Source organism: Propithecus coquereli, unplaced genomic scaffold (genome assembly GCF_000956105.1).
Source record: "Propithecus coquereli isolate 6110/MARCELLA unplaced genomic scaffold, Pcoq_1.0 Scaffold214, whole genome shotgun sequence".
NCBI lineage: Eukaryota > Metazoa > Chordata > Mammalia > Primates > Indriidae > Propithecus > Propithecus coquereli.
The window spans coordinates 7231410-7249040 of NW_012146523.1; the positions used below are offsets into that span (position 1 = coordinate 7231410).

A 17631-nucleotide genomic window follows, 5' to 3' on the forward strand; every position below is an offset into this window, starting at 1 on the left:
TTCTCTCTTTCCTATTTTGAGAGCCAGAAATGAAAGACTGGGACATTCAGAAGTAACAGCATATATGAGGAAGATAGAAAGTCACCATGCATGCCCAGGGAAAGGCATATGCCGAGAAAAGATCTGAAAAGACCTTAAGGTCACACTGAGGCTGATTCTTGGCACAGAGACAGCCTATAACAATAATAAAATAATAATAACAAAAAAATAAGTTCCCAAGAAAGGGAGAAAAGCTGATTTTCAGGCCTGCCACATTATTAGATATAACTATCCAGTTTTCAACAAAAAAAAATCACAAGGCATATAAAGGAACAGGAAAGAATGGCGTATTCAACAGAAAAAAATAAACCAACAGAAATTGTCCCAGAAAAAGACTTGATGGGATACACCAGACAAAGGTTTTAAAACAACTGTCTTAAAGATATTAAAAAAACTGAAGGAAGATGTGGAGAAAGCCAATAAAATGATGTATGATAAAATGGAAATATCAATAAAGAGATATGAAACCTAAAAAGAAACCAAAAAGAAAATTCTGGAGCCAAAAGTTACAACGACTAAAATGAGAATTTCATTGTAGAGATTCAACGGCATATTTGAGCAGGCAAAAGAAAGAATCAGAAAACTTGAAAATAGGACAATGAAAATTATTGTGGATGAAGAATAGAAAAAAAAAGATTTAAGGAAAATGAACAGAGCCTAAGAGACTGTGGTACATCAAGAGGATCAACATACATATTGTGGAGTATGTGGAGAGGGAGAAGAGAGAGAAATAGGCAGAGAAAATATTTGAAGAAATAAAGGCTGAAAACTTCCTAAGTTTGATAAAAGGCAATATAAACAACCAACAAGCTCAATGAACTCCAAGCAGGATGGACTCAATGAGACTTAAATCAAGATACATTATAATCTAATAGTCAAAAGTCACAGACAGAAAGAATTTTGAAAGCAGCGATGAAGAAGTGACTTATCACATACAAGAGATCCTAAGTGAGATTATCAAGAGATTTTTCATCAGGAACTTTGGAGGCCAGAAGACAGTGGAATGATATATTCAAAGTACCAAAAGAAAAATAAAACTGGCCAACCAAGAATGCTATATCCAGCAAAATTGTCCTTCAAAAGTGAGTGAGAAATGAAGACCTTCACAGATAAACAAAAGCTGAGGTTGTAACTGCTAGACATGCCCTGCAAGACATGCTACTGGGAGTCCTGTAGGTTGAAATGAAAGGACAATTCAAGTCACAGTACACGATAACTTGAATCTGTATGAGGAAATAAAGATCTCAGTAAAGGTAAGCTAATGGGAAATTATAAAAATTAGTATTATTGTAACTTTGAATTATTACTTCACTTTTTGTTTTCTATATGATTTAGGAAACTAATACATTTTAAAAAAAACAAGTATTAGTTTAAAAGTTAATATTATAATTTTGATTTGTAATTCTGTGTTTTGTTTTCCATATAATTTAAGAGTCTAACATATTTAAAAGAATTATTAGTTTATGCTTTTGGACATACAATGCACAAAGATACAATTTTGTTTTTTAACAACTGGATGGGTTGGTGATTCTGTGAGGTCAAATACATTTTCTCTCAGGATGGTGTGGATGTTTTCCATTTCTCTTCCAGTCATTCAGGTCTGGCCTTTAAGTTCTTGAGGAGCCCACAGTAGCTTGAACCAGTTGAGTTTGATGCCCCACTTCACCACTGCAGCTCACTCAGGTCGATGCTCTACCAGGAAGGAAACTGATACAGAATCTTGGCAGAACCTAAAATATGCTTGATGCCCTTGTGATCCAAAGTAACTGTTGCTGAGTACTTTTTCCCTCTTTTTTAGGACTTATTGGCTATCTGGATAGAAAAGAGGGAGAAGGGATTTCAGGGACAATTACTCTTCAAATTAAGAAAAACATCAGTAAGCAATCAAGCTCACGGTGGGGTTGAAAGTCATCCAAACATCCAGTTACTGCTCTTAATTCAGCAAACCCTATGATGAATATTTATTGGAACGTTTTTTTAATTTTGAAAATAAGAACCAAAGGCAATCCGTTTAGATAGGATCAGGTCTAAGACTTTAAGACATTCAGTTATTACAGCAGGCAGCTTCACAAAACACTAAGCTAGCACAGAATCTGAGATCAGCAGCAGCAGCACAAATGCCAATCATTGATTTCTAATTAGCAAGCACTTTGTATAAGATAACAGTTGACACAGTGGCTAGTGACCTACTTTTCCTTACTTTTCATATACAATGGCAATTTATGATTGTTAGCATGTTTCAGTTCTCTGAATTGTATTACATCCCTTACGGGCCAGACCTGAACTATCTCCCTTCCAAATTTCCCTGGTAATGACAACAATTTTTTCCATTTACCCACAATGAAAGACTTACCTCAATCTTCCATAAATGCCTTTACTCATAACAGTGCACAGTGACCTCGGCCCCTTAGAATAGTAGAATTCACATATATTGCATATATTTAACTGCTGACTTGTAAAGGTGGAACTCAAACATCAACTAGTGATCAGTCAGTGATCTTGGTACCAATTCGATCTCATTTAGAAGTCAAGTCTTTGCAGCTCTAACTATCAAACTCCTTAACTCTCCCTTATTCCTCATCTTTGTTAATTGGATGTTATTGTTTAGGCTTGGCCTTTATAGCATTCAATCCCAAGGTATAAAGCATAGCGGTGCTGCTGAATCACTGCACTCCAGTTAAAACTCTTCTACTCTCTTTCTGGCTTCTCTGAACACTGACCAACATCCTCATCAAGTCAGTGCCAGCGCTATAACCACCACATCTTCAACCTGTAATCCAGTCCCCAGCCTATAACTATGCACATACATCATATACTAGGAGTAGGGCTGATGTCTTAAATCTACATCCATTAAGTTTGCATTTCCATGATCTTAGAACACAGACCAATACAGCTGAGGGACATTATGCTACAGCATGAATATGTAGGGTTTCAGTGGCTTAGCTAGCCACAGCAGAGGTGGAGCAGGCCTGGGTGCTACGTACACAGTTTGTGGGTAATCTCCAGGGTCTGTTCTTCACCCTTGACTGTTCACATTAGGAGAAGTGGTGCAGAAATTATCACCTAGACTTTATTATGCAGCTACAACTACACATGGACATCCCAAGTTTGCAGAGAGTGAAACATTCCCAAAATACATGTGCTCTTGCCTGGCAAACCAGCAAGTCCCAATAACAAAAATGTAAAATCTCCCTAGAAGCCATACAGGTCGGGTTGTATGACTCTGTCCTCAAAGATGTGAAAATATCAAAATTTACTCACAGGCTCCTGATAGTAGCCAGTAAAACACTGAGTTGGGAATGGTTATCCCAAAATAAGAAAATTCTCTCCTAGATATGCAAATGAGAGGCTTTAGAAAAACTTGGCATTTGGGTTCTTGAACACTTGACCTAATCATTCAACTAAAAGTTCAACTTACTTGTTGACTTATATATGAGATGAAACACATCTTTTTAGATTTAGTATGAGTTCTTACGTGTATCTCAAGAGCAGGGAGTTGAGGAGGAAATAAAATTTACTCAAACGTTCATTGCTCATCCTCTTCCCTACCCAGCCCACCAGCAGAAGGGATTACACCCGCAGAGAGAATAGCTGTGTTTCCATTATGGTTTAACAATCTTCTCATCTCTTGATCTCTGGCAGAGCATGCCCTACCCAAAGAAATATCAAAGCTTTTAAATAATGGAATAAAAATTGTTTTGGACTCACCATTTGCATGAACCATAGTTTGAACTATCTGTGTACTACATTGTTATCAGCAATCAGTTGTAATTACAAATTCCAGAATATTTCAAAAGTAAGTCTGTTCTATGCAGTGTTAGTGAAATGTTAACCAATCCAGTCATGATGTCTTAAAGTGAATGCATTCTGGTCTTACATTGTCTTCTGAGAAAATATTTAGAAATCAAAATCATGCTTATCCCAAGAAGAAAAATTTTCTGAGCTATGTCAATTCTGAATTCATTTCTTAAGGAGAAACTTTTCTCTTTTTCTTTAGGGGCACATTTACCAATCAGAACACCAATCAGAAACTGTCTCAGTGTGTAACACGTGTTTTAAAATTAAAGGTGACTTCAGAGTTTTCTCTAAGACAATGGATTAGTTGTTTTACATTTATGTACCTAAATGTCTCCCCCAATAAAAAAAAGTCATTTACAAGGGCAAACTAATGTACCCATCTGCTAATCTTCCTTACTTCCACAATTATTTATTGAGCAATTATTATTATGTGCCAAGCTCCCTATAAATATTATAGTCTAATTTTTAAAAAATTATTACAAATAGTAATACACATATTTTAGGAAAAGTATAGAGAGCTTATATTGGTGCAGAAACCCTTTGGGTACGTAGAGGACAGACAAAGAAGCCATCCCATGGGATCAAGCTGAAATCTGAACTGCAAGCATAAATTTAGTTAGGTTGAGGGAGAGAGGGGGGAAATAGCATTTGAGGAAAAGGGCATATGTAGTACATCCAAAGGTTTTGACATGCAGGGGAAAGAAGAGGGGTGGGATCTGAAAGAAGTTTGAATTTTTTGGACCTCAGCATGAGGAAGGCAGCAAAACATAAAGCTGAAACTTCATGGTAGTTGGAAGGACGCAGAGCGTTGGCAGCCACTTGCAGAATTTGATCTTTACCCTGAGAATTGGAATCACTTACCTCCATATAGCTTAACTATCAGGACTGAGAACAGAGATCACTTACGCCAACATGATTTAATTGTTTATTACAGGAGATTCTTGCTAAGAAAGTTAAGGTTATAAATCAATGAATAACTTTACTGTTTGCTTTAGGAAGTTCCTGCCAACCAGTTTATCCAAACAAACACTTGACTCATGTCTCCCATCAGGAGAAAAGAGTACTCATCTGCGAAAACAGCTTGCTTACCAAATAGTAGTTTATTTATCAAGACTCACATCAAGGCTTTCACCTTGTGATCACCAGTCCTAAATTATTACATGATAAACTGTATCTCAATCAGTTTGCCTTGAAAGATCCACCTTAAGCCACTTGTGCCCAGACCCAAAGCCTATAAATATGCTCCTCTTTCACCTTTCTGAGAAACTACTAAGACTCATTCAAGGCAGTCTTTTCTCTTACTGTACTAGGACTAATAGATGTAACTTTGCTTGACAAACAGGTTTTCTGGTGGTCTTTGGCAGAGTTGGCAGATGCCAATGCTAAGAGCAAACAAAAAGCCATTGAAGATTTTTAAGAACGTGAAAGATGGGATCAGTTTTGTGTTTTAACCTGGCTGCAGTTTGGTGAGTAGATTGGACAAAGCACAGAATCAATGTGTGGATGTGGTAAGGAAGCTATTACTACAGTCCAGGGAAAGGTGATGGAAGCTTAGAACTTGAACATGACAATGGAGGTGGAGATAAATGGATGGATTAGAAAGGTATTTTGGAGGTAAACCAACAAGGCTTGCCAACAGTGGGGAAGAGGAGGATAGAGGTGTTAAGTATGAATTTATGGATTTTTGGTTTGCCAACCAGATAGAAATGGTATCATTCACTGAGATGGAAAGCATGGACAAAGGAATATTTGGGGAGGAATGTGAGGTTGGGAGTAGGAAATCACGAGCCAGTCTTGGACATGATGAGTTTGAGGTATCGTTTAGGCACTCAAGTAGCATTGTCAAGTAAGCATTTAGACATGTGGTCACAGAGCCCAGGAAAGGTCTGAGAAACAAAGCAATGGCTGAATACTCAGAAAATATTTATTCTTACCTCCACTGTGGTTCCTGTTTAAATTTCTTAATGTTTCAACTCAAAAGGCCCTTTATACTTCTGCCCTCCAACTTTAGTGGCAAAAAGCAGAAAGGAAAATTCCTGTATTCAGGTTTGAGAAAGTTGTCATGGCAGTGTGATATAATTATTGCCTTCTGAGACTAACGTGGCTTGTGATGCTTTCGTTGTGATGCTAAGTAACTGTGAAAGCAAGACACAGTAAGATTGCTAGAATTGGTCTTCCCTCTCCGTAGCTACAATAAAATGAAAAAATTGGGAGCCTGGGCTCTGGGGTAGGGTGGACTTAGATTTGACTCCTGAATTCACCACTTGCTAGCTTGATAATCTTGGGAAGTTTTCTTAAACTGAGCCCCAGGTTCCTCAACTGTAAACTGGGGAGAATAATAACTACCACCTCATAGTGTTTTATGAGAAGTAAATAAGTCCATGTAAAGTCCCTGGCATAGTACTTGGTATGTAGTATGGACTCAATAATCATCCTTGGCTATTGTCGTAATCATCCTTGGATTCCTGTGTTAAATAATTTTCAAGTTTGTACAATTTTGGCCATGAGAAACGCCATACCTGCAGAATTAAAGGGTTAAGGAAACAGGACACGTATATTATTTTTCTACTTTTGGCTACTGTGCTTCATACCCTCACCTGAACTCATCACCAACCCCATGGGTCTTGTCTTTAAGGGTTTGAGTATCCAGTGCTTTGAATGATCAATCTTATGTCAGTAGAGAGGAAGTGGAAGAAAGAAGGAAGACTGAGACTTCTCATTTTTCTTTATTCGTGACTCCAATTCAACCTGGGGTCGCCTTTGTACCATTAGATGAGTTTTTTCTGAAGAACTAGTTGAGAGTCCCCTTATTGTACTGCTGCTGCTAAAGCCAAGAGCTCATGAAAAGGAAACTTCTTTCTAAATCCAGTTGGAGTAAGCAGTTTAATCCAATTTTTCTTTGGTTAAACTGTATAAAACACATTCTATACAAATTAGCACAAATCAAACCAGTTCTACTTGAAATGAATTTCCACAAGATCAAGCTAGCTCAAGTGGCATGTGATTGAAGCAGAGAGACATAGAATTACTTCAAACTGGAATGAGGGCAATTCAAATCATACTAGGCTAGTTCAGACCAATTTAAATTAAGAGGAACCAAACTGGTCGCGAAGAGCTTGAATTGAATCAAATTTTTTTCCAGTTCAAAATTGGTTCTAATTGAGTCAAGGGGATTAAGGTATTTCAAGTTGTATCAATCCATTTCCAGGTGGAATAGATAACCATGAACCAGGCAAGCTGACTCTGACCAGGTTGAACAAGACAGGCTGGATTCCCTACAGTTCAATTGGAATCAAACTTTACCAATCCAGGTTAATTTTTGAGCTGTCTGAAAATACAAAATATTGCTTTAAGAACTGTTGTCATTCCATGTTTGTGTCTTGGTGGTGAAGACTATGAGTTGACTGCTAGTGTTGCATTTTCATATTTTTCTTTATTACTAACAGAACTACTGATATGGTTGTGGGCATCAGTGTATCTAGCTAAAAAAAAACAACAAACAACAAAAAACACATTTTCTAGTCTTTACTGAAAAGAAATGTGGCAAATGGGGTGGGTGTGTGTGTGGGGGTGGTGGGATGTGGGGAATGCCTTTCTATTTCTTCCCGTCTGGAATGTGATAGAGATGGCTGGAACAGCAGGGTTACAACCATGAGTAAAACTTGATGATTTAATCAATCTCTAAGGATGGTAGAACAAAAATATAGAAGGATCCTGGGTCCCTGATTACATGGTGGAGGTACCACCCACTGTTTCAAAAGCTGTCAGTGCTGTTCCCAAGTCTCAGCACTCACCAGTCCTGCCGAAGGCTTTAGTTGCAAGCATCTGTACTTTCTGCCCCAAAGCTTCCGAGGGCCATGAAAGCATGGTCAGGGGTGCCAGGGAGCTAATGTCCCTGGGATCAGTCATCCATCAATTTATCCACCAATGGATTAATACCCCATCTTCCTCAGTCCTCATAGATGGGACATCTATAAGGTATGTTACATCCTATATATAGGTATGTATACCTTATAGATGGGACATCTATAAAGTTATGTTGTATTTCATATATAGGTATGTATACCTTGTAGATGGGACATGTATAAGGTATGTTTTACACCTTTTCCCAGATTTCATGAACAGGATTGAGCCTCAGTTGCTCCCAACACTAATTTGCTCACTAATAATCTGCTGGTTTTCTTTCCTTCCCTGTCTCACTTCACCACTCTAAATAGGTTTCCTGGTATCACCAAACAAATAGGCTACTTGCTCTCAAATCCTTCTCTCACGTCTGCCTGTGGGGTAACCAAATGTAAGATACCATCTCTGGATTGTTTACCTTGGGACTTCTTTTGAATAAAGAAAAGTAAACTCCTTTATTAAACCACAGTAATTTGAGTATTCTGTTACATGCTGTTAGACCTTGTCCTATTTAACCTGATCCAATTAGTAATATGATAATTTCTTAAGCTTAAATCTCTTTATTGTTACTAGACCTTTTCCAGTGAAGAAGTATTATTAAAAATCAAAAAGTCAGAAGAGGAATTTAATAGCTTTTTGATTGAGTAAAGTCCGATGACTTCTAAAAGAATCATTAAAAACTATCTTCTAAGTGCTTACTTTTAGCAAATACAATTTCAACAAATAAATTGGCCTGTACATTTCCAACTCTAGTAAATTTTAGTTCTTACTTGACCCATTCACAGCATTTGATAGAGTTGATCTTCCTTTCTGAAAAAATATTTCTTTAATTGGCCTTTGGGCAAACACTCTCTCTTGGTTTTTCCTCTGCCTCATTGGCTGCTGGTTTTCAGGCTCCTTTGCTGGTCTCTCATCCTGAGCTGGTATCCCAAGGCTGGGTTCTTGGCCTGCTTCTCCTTTCTACCTAAAACCATTCTCTACATATCATCCAATCCCATAATTTGAAATAACATCCTTATGCTGATGGATCTTAAATTTATATCTCAGTTCCAATTTCCCCCCTGAAGTTGAAATTCATAATTGACTTCTTATCATCTGTGGTTGGCTGACTTATAGACAGCTCAAATTTTACATGGCTCAAACTAGGTAAAACCACTCTTCCTGCAGTCCTCAAGTCAGTAAATGGCAATTCTTTCTAATAATTGCCCATGCCCAAAGTATATGGAAATAGCTTTAATTCCTCATTTCTCTTTCAACACTCCACTCCATCAGCCAACTCTATCAGCTCTAACTTTAAATGTCTCCAGAATCAGACTCCTTTTCATTACTTCCTCTGTTACAGCTCTAGTAAGAACTACCGTAATTTCTTGCTTGAACTGTGTCAGTTGCTTCCTATTTGGTCTCTCTGATCCGCTCTTGTCCCATGTACACTCAGTTCTCTAACAGAAATCAGCATGATCCTGATTCAAACAAAAGTTGAATTACTGTCATTACCCCGTTCAAATTTTCTAATGTGTTCTCACTAAGTCCCCACCTAAAGAACCCTGTGTAACTCACTCCCAGGTTTTCACTTCATCCTTTACAACTCACTCCATCATTCACTCTGCTCCAGCCATACTTACCTCCATGTTGGTCCTTGAACCTACCATGAATGCAACTACTCAGGCCTCTGACTTACTCTACCTTCTCGATGTTCCCTAGCTCCCCACATGCCTCTCTCCCTTACTTCCTTAAAGTCTCCACTCAAATGTCACCTAATAGAGGCCTTGCTTAACCAACTTTTCCACAATAGCAAAGCTCACCATACTGTCACTTCCACACTCTATCCCTTTACTCTCATTAATTTTTCTTCAAAATACTTATCGTCACCTGACTTGTTATATATTTATGTGCTAATTGTCTGTCTCTACTAGAACAAAAGCTTTTGAATAGTAAAGACTTTGTCTATTTTATTCACTGCATATCTCTAGCACCTAGATAATTGCCTTAAACATACTAACACAATATAAATATTTTAATAAATGAATGCATTTTAAGCATCCTTTTATCAAAAAAATTATTTTTGACCATTCAGTGAAATACCTGATTGAGTATATACTGAACATCTCAAGAAAAAATAACAGAATTTCAAAATATCTGGTAGGAATGTTTTTTTTTTTCATCAATCAAGGAGCTGCCATCCCTCATAAAAAGGTACATCAGGAGCTGAGCTGTGGCTATTGAGTTTCCCATGGTTTGCCTAGTAAATGACGAAACACTAAACAAAAGACAAGCAAGTTTACACTTTACTATAACTGCTTTTTCCATTTTATTCAAGGTATTTATTAAAAAACAGACAGCTTTCAACCTACTTCCTCAACCATTGAGCTAAAATGACAACTGAGTCTGGTTCACTTCTAAAATGTATTGGTACAATCCAGTAAAGAGGAATGACAGAAAAAGAAAAGTCAATAACGCTAAGTATATTAATGTTACTTTTTATTTCACAAACCCAAATTATTGAAAACATCAATTTTAGTAACATTTTATGTAGACATTAAAACAAACAGGCAACAAGAAATGCCAATCACACAATATAAATAGTTATTACCAGAAAATTATAAGTAATTCAGAGATTTAAATATTATTTGACTAATGAAGATATTGAGAAACTAAGCACGCTAAAATGAAAATATGCAATCAAAGCAAATAGCATACATCTACTTTTTGCTCTTCAAAATTTAAATGACATGAGTTAACAATGGAGTACAAAAAGGCTATTGAACATGCCAAGTCAAATACTTGAACACTCTTCAATCATTCACCTTTTAATGCAGAGCTTTAATTATATTCATAATCTTATCTTGTTGAACTCTACACTCATATCTCTGAATTCTGTCAATTTCTTAGTCAAATAAAACTCTCCTAGAAATCCAGGACCAGAATCAGAGGTAGAATTACAATCATCCACTCCCAGGATAAATGGAAGAAACGTTTCCACTGAAAGGCCTCTGATTCCCATATTCTTTGCCTAATATAAACGCCCTAATGGTCTACACTGACATTTTGAACTTGGGAAAGGGAATGTTGTGCAACCCTGAACTTCATTCTAGGTATTCCCTATGAGGCAGAGAACAAGATAAGAAATGGGCCCTCAAGCTAAAAGAGGAACACAGAAACATAGAAACATATATGTATGTGTGTGTAGATATATACACACACATACATGCACATGTATATAAAATGTCTACTCCTCGCTAATAACACAAATGATTTGGGGAAGTGAATTAGGACTATTACTAATTGATTGAATGGGCACACTACAAAGTGTTTGTCTTTTATCTTAATCTCTAATGTAGATAAGTTTGAATAGATAATTGTTAATTTTAACTTTTGAGATAAAGATTCAGACTGCATAAAATATACATATTTATAAAATAAACATCTTATATAGTTTATTTTTAAAAAAATAGCTTTGACCTGTTTCTGATGCCCTTAAATATTTGTGCAACAGATGCCATAGTTATATTTTCCAAAGACTGGCTTGGGGGCTACTGAAATATTAGATATTCCTTTGCTGGCAAAACTTCAAAATGAGTACTCAGTTGTTATAAGATTTTTCTTAAACTAGTGTTTCTCAGTTTTTACCCTGCATCAGAATCACTGGGAGCGAGGGGGGGTTGCTAAAACACGGGATACTGTCCCCCACCCAGAGGTTCTGATTCAGTTGGTCTGGGATGGGGCCTGAGAATCTGCATTTTAATAAGTTCCCAGGTGATGTTGATGCTGCTAGTTCAGGGACCACATTTGGAGAACTGTTTTAATCTGTAGTTTATATGGTCTTTAAAGAGCAAAGTAAGCTTAGAATCCAAGACCCATGTAGTACTTACTAAACTCTCTTCAAGGCTGTGTCCTAGTGACAATCCTTGAGAAAATCAATCTTTTTACATCCTCCTTTATAGCAATAACAGCGCCCAGGCAGCTAAAGAGTACTTAATACTACTGTTTAGCATTAATACTACTTGCTTGGCCTGGACTGGGAGTATTTCCTATTTCTCACCAGCAGGGCTGCAATCTACTACGTGGCTCCAGATTTCCTGGATCTGTAACTTTCCCCAGGACATGATCTGTGCTTCTGGGAAGCCAAAACCACAGCTACATGTCTCTACCCAGTAAGTCTATCTCATCCAGGAGGAAGTCCATGTCCTCCCGGCTCACTTGAGGGCTGATCACCACCTGGCGGAAGAAGTTGACCTTCCCCCGATGGGGCTGGTAGCCCAGCATCAGGCTTCCCTTCTTCATCATCCTTTCCTTAATGGCTGGGGCCACCTGCATGGGGAGAGAAGGGGAGGAGGTGAAAGGCCAGACACCAAAGCATTCCAACTTCATTTCAACCAGCCACTTGATGTTTACTGGGCATCCACCGGTACAGATCCCGTTTCTCATGTACACAAGGTCAACATTAATAATAATAATTTATTGAGATTTTATGGCATATGAGTACTGATTCAGGTGCTATAGACTTATTAATTCATTTAATCTTCACAATAACCCCATGAAGGAGACACTACTAATATGCCCATTTATCAATGAAGAAATTGAGGCACATGGAGATTAAATAAATATCTCAAGGTCCCATGCTGTCTCACCCCAAGCCCATACTCTGAAGTCTAAATCATTATGCAATGCTGCTTCATTAAAAACAAATCAAGGGTGCATAGGAGTCACAGTCCCAAAAGTTCAGATGTTACATTCCCAAATTTATCTTAACTGAAAAGCACTCCACTTCAGGTGTCTTGAATAAAGGAAATCAGTCAAATACGGTAAAAAGAAAACCTTGCAGTGGTCTGCCAAGAGAAAGCTAATATGGATAATGCATGCAGTTCTGTTTTGAAGACTAACATTTTATTGGTATCTTAATAGGAACCTATATTTTTCTGTCAATTACTGTGCTTTGAAAATATATGGCTAAAGGCCCCAGAAAAAACTGAAAGTTTGATATTATCCTTATATATGAAATATAAACACTGTCTTTTATTAAGAGCCATAAAGGTGATAATAAAATTAGGAAGCCCATATTTTTAGGATTTACAGCTGACATAAGATGTACAGGCCCTGCTAATCCAAATGGACAAATTTCTCTAAAAGTTTAATGTTTGAAGAAATTAGCCCAATTTAAGAAGTGCATGGAAAATTAGTCCATTATCAAATCAGTAGTGTGACCAAGAGCTAGGCTGTAAACTTTCAAAACAGTGAAGTTAATTTTTGAAATACCAAGTTAAAAAATTTAAGAATGCATTCTTACTAGCTTGGAAATACAAGCAAAGCTTTTTCCACTTGAATTTTATTTTAACTCCAAAATTTTTTGAGTTCATCCTGTGTGAATATGTGGAAGGGGAATATAATCCTTGTCTTCTCAGGAAGATGAGACTTAGCTCATCCAGAAGGGAGGAATTTGTATATAAATAACATCAGGCAGAATGTGCTTTGAAAGCCCTTAGATGAGGGGCATTAATCTCAGTTCCCACGAGCCCCTCTCTCAAAGTGTGACCATCCCACACCACTGTAGTTTTTGTACATGACTATGTTTTGTCAGATAGCCCCCTGAAGGCAAGCCAAACTACTTCATCTGACACTCAACGCAATCTTGATCCGTTCCAAATCTGATGGAAAAATTGGGTGTTTTAGACTTCTGGAGATATAATGTGTTGAACTTAACCACAGAGCCTTCTCAAGGGATGTTCAAGGGTAATTTTAACTCAACATTTTTTTTCCACATGTGCTAATTTTAGAAGCCAAGTCTTGCAAAACCTGCACTACACCATGCCTACAACAACAAAAACAGACAGCTATTCAGCTACATTGCATTGCAAGCCTAGCAAAAGATTGGAGGTTTCTTTCCATATAACAAGATGTGAAGAGAAAAATATGTGAGTGTAAAACAATGTAGAAAAGGAAGATGAAATCAGAGGTCAAGTTAGTGAAAAAATGTGCACCATCAGGTTCTATAAATTTCTAGAAATGTGCCACATTTTATTCTGAGCTTTCTAGAGATTAGAAAAATAGGGTTAAACAACACCCTCCATTCCTTTTGCAGAACTTAGTGACAATGTCCAGTGGATGCTGAAAGCTGGAAGGTAGTAACACTCTCTGCTGTGCTCATACATATCTGCTTGAATCCCATTGAACTCATATGAATCAGTTGAGTTTTCCTCCAAAGCTGTCTATGCAAGTAACATTTGTTATTAGAATTATAAAATGTAATAAAATAATATGTAATCCAATGAAGTGTGAGTGCCAAAAGAGAGTGGTTTTCATAAAAACTAAGTTGAATCCTTTGGAAAGATTAAATAAAGAGGGATGGCTAAACACCATCACTGTCAAATTAGGTGCAGTAAGAGAACTGTAAATCCTTTTAAAACAAAATCTTCAAAGTCCAGACTGATTCTACACTCAGATTGCTACACAGGTGTCTGAGAACTCACTCACTTGAAGAAATCCAAGCTGGATATGACAGATAACTCTTGAACAGTGTAGTTATGCAAGAACAGTGGAGGGCAGTCTTAACCATCAGAGCTCTACTCAAGAAAAGCCTTACTTTCCGAAAACATTTGGAAATCCTCACTTGATGGAAAAAAAACCCTCACCATCAAAAGATGGGGAAATAAATGTATGTAGATTTACAAATGTGATGTGAAAATATTTAAGTGTAAAAACACAAATGTTAAATGTAAAAATATTTGGTTATGAAGGCGTTGCAATTTTTCTAGGACTATTTGCTTTAACTGGGCAAATCTCATCACATTGGGTAGCAGGGATTTTGTGGCATATGTGGATATAAATGGGTCCGTGTGTGCATGTGCGTGTGTGTGCCTGTGTGTCTGCACATGTGTGTATGTGCACATGGGAATGTGCACACTCACAGGCAATTTAAACTTCTAACCCACCCTATGTCACCTGCTGCTCTTAAAATCTCCCTATTTGGTCACAGCGCAATGCAAACCATGGTCTGACTTAGGCTCATGACAAAGGCACATTTTTAATTCAATGTGACCCGAAGCCATGAGAAAGAAACCACAACAGTGCCAGCGCTAATCAGTATTAGGAAGACCTCGTTCACATGAGCCAAATGTCTGGCCAGAAGAGCCAAAGACTATCAATTTTAGAGTTTACTGCTTGTGGGTCTGGTGATATTATTTTTGAAATCAAAATTTCCTTCATATTCATCTCCATTGTCCTCTAGGTACCAGGGTATAACTGGCTCTGGCTTATAGACAATTTTACATTTAAAACAGGCATGTTCTTAGCTCAGGTCTAATTTGCATAGTCTATTCCTGTTTACTTTTCAATACCTCTATTTTTCCCCCCAAATTGTATTTTCTGCCGTACCTTTGGAGAGCATTAGAATTTTGATTCCGGCTCATAACATGTCTGGGGTTCAAATGAGGCAATCATCAAAATGAATCTGTCAGGTTTGCATTGCTTGTGAGAAAACCAGAAATATTTTCTAATGTGAACAAGAAAGGTAAAAGTAAGAGGGCACCTTGGATGTTTTAATAACGATCCTCTGGATGTTTAAATTCTTGCTCTTGCGTAAGGCACAAGAATGTGCCTCCATGGGCAAAACACAGGGCCTAAGAACCAAACTTCTAACCCAAATTTTGTCCTTGACTTTCTGAGATTATAGAGAAATAACTGAATGTCTATGTGACTCAAGGAACTAGCTAACAAGGGTTTGACAGTACAACAAACATTTTGGTTACGTATCTGTGAATTATAAGATTAATTCCAGAGGCAATTACCACTAGGCAAAATGAGAATATCTCCTTTGTCTATGAATATTTCACAGGAAAGAAAGCCATAAGCAACACCAAAGCTGATATTCATCAAATCTCTATCACAAATTATTATTGTAGTAGTAGTATTAGTAGCTGCTATTACTATTGTTAACAAATATTTTGCCAATCCTTTACAATTTGCAATGTTTTTTCACATGTCTGATTCCCATAAACTCAAATTAAAGCTTATTTGAAAAGAACCCATGTTTTGGCAATTTAGGGACCAAGAATGTTCTAATTAACAGTCAGCTTGCCACCTTTGTACTTAAAATATCAACTATTTTCTATTTATAAAGCTCCAGGCATAATCCAATACTGGGTAATTTGGATTTTCTTTTTTTGCTGATCACAGCAGACAAACAGTCCTAATCTGACAGGATGGAATAGTCACAGGGGAAAGAAAATATGCATGAACTAAATGCAAGTATCTGAATATTGCCCTTAAATGGAGCACGCATGGAGGAAAGCAATTTGGCAGGAGTGAGATTGCTTTCCAGCTCTCAATTATTTTACTGTTGGTTTTCCTTCAAATTGTAAATCACATTCTTTTCTTGTGCCTCAGTGCGCTGGGCCCTGCATCTTAAGTGGAGGAAGATCCTGACATTTCTATTTGGTTGCACAAACACTTAATCTACACATTTCTGTAGGATTTCTGTCTCTTCCCCTTAAATTACTTTCCAGCAATGATTTAGTCATTTAAACGGAATTTTGTTGTCACACCATTGCAACACAAAATAGTATTTGATATTTAAAAGTTGCTTAAGCCCAAGGAAAAAAAATTAAAATGACTCTCTCTGGCCAAGTACAGCAGTTTGATAAAAAGCAACTGACCAGTCACTATCATAGCCTTTGATTAAAATAAAAGGGGAATGTCCACAAAATGACATTTCTTTTTAAGAATGTATTACATACATAATGTTAACAAGAACACAGCTTTGTTTTTTTTTAACATACAAAGTGTTTTTCAAACTAATTGTGAGGAAGGACCAGTTTTATGTTTTTCAGTGCATTACAGACTAATACTTTTGTAAAATATAATAAAAATTAATTAATAGAAAAATGAAATAAAAAAACACAAAAATACAAACCTAATTTTGTTTTTCATTTTTAAATTCAAGAGTAAAGTTAGTAAGTTAAGCTGCTACAAAAGTTTCTAAATGGTAATTCTGGATTTCCATAGTTTTCTTATCATAGACTGCTAACACAGATGAGTAGGATTGTCACTGTGGCTTGTTTCCAGTACAGTTTTTTCCTGGAACAGTCACAAAAGGCAACTTGTTTTATACTTTCTTCCCAAATAATGTGGGCCCCAAATATCCCCCACGTTTCATGTTAACTTGAAGAGGGTTCTCCTGAGTAGGATATTAAAATGTAGTTTATGGAAAAAGTTAGCAGGAAATGTTCACACTTTGTACCTGGCACCCACCCCAAAACTGTTTCTGGGACTTACTTAATTCCTTCCCCCATTAAGTCACCTTTTTATTTTTCTTTTTTCCTATAGTTTAGAGTCATCCTCAGATTTTCTGAGGCCAGGTAGAAGAGCACTGTGGATGTGGTAGGGGCCAGAATGCAGGGCAGGAACAGTAGCCCAGCACCAAGGGGCAGAACTTAAGGGGAAGGATTCCAGTCCAAGGGAAGTATCAGTATGCCGAAACAAGTCGGAGACTTCGACGGGCTTGCACATTCGTTTCTCCTTCGGGAAGAGTGCAGGCCAACGCAGTGGCAGTCTAGGAAGCAGAGTGTTCCCTGCCTGGATGTGCTCAGGCGAGAATAGCCACAGCCCTTAAAAACTGCAGGCTAATTAACCATCTGAGAAAAAACAACCTAGAGAGATTACCCAGTCAGTCTTGCATGCCCCGTTCTGCAGACATGGAAAATTAGACATGTGAGAAAGCATGAAATTCCTTTGTTTATTCAGTTCTCTAGTATTTATCTCCATAACTAAAGCATCATGGTTGCCCTTTCATGAACTAGTGAATTTAAGGTCAGAAGAACCATATTGGATCACAAAGTCTCAACTATGGATTTACATCTCTGCTTTTCTTTTAGCTTCAATTTTTAAAAAAAGTATATT

General features: G+C 37.2%; 1 protein-coding gene across 1 annotated transcript in view; it reads right to left on the minus strand.

Moving 5' to 3' along the window:
- Positions 1 to 11854: 11854 nt before the first annotated feature.
- The window catches only part of GADL1 (glutamate decarboxylase-like 1), a 147246-nt gene continuing 141469 nt past the window's right edge, over positions 11855 to 17631 (minus strand). The window contains exon 14 of the mRNA XM_012644549.1: positions 11855 to 12048. Coding sequence (XP_012500003.1) covers positions 11875 to 12048 — 174 coding nt within the window. The 3' untranslated portion in view covers positions 11855 to 11874. The remainder of the gene's footprint in view (positions 12049 to 17631) is intronic.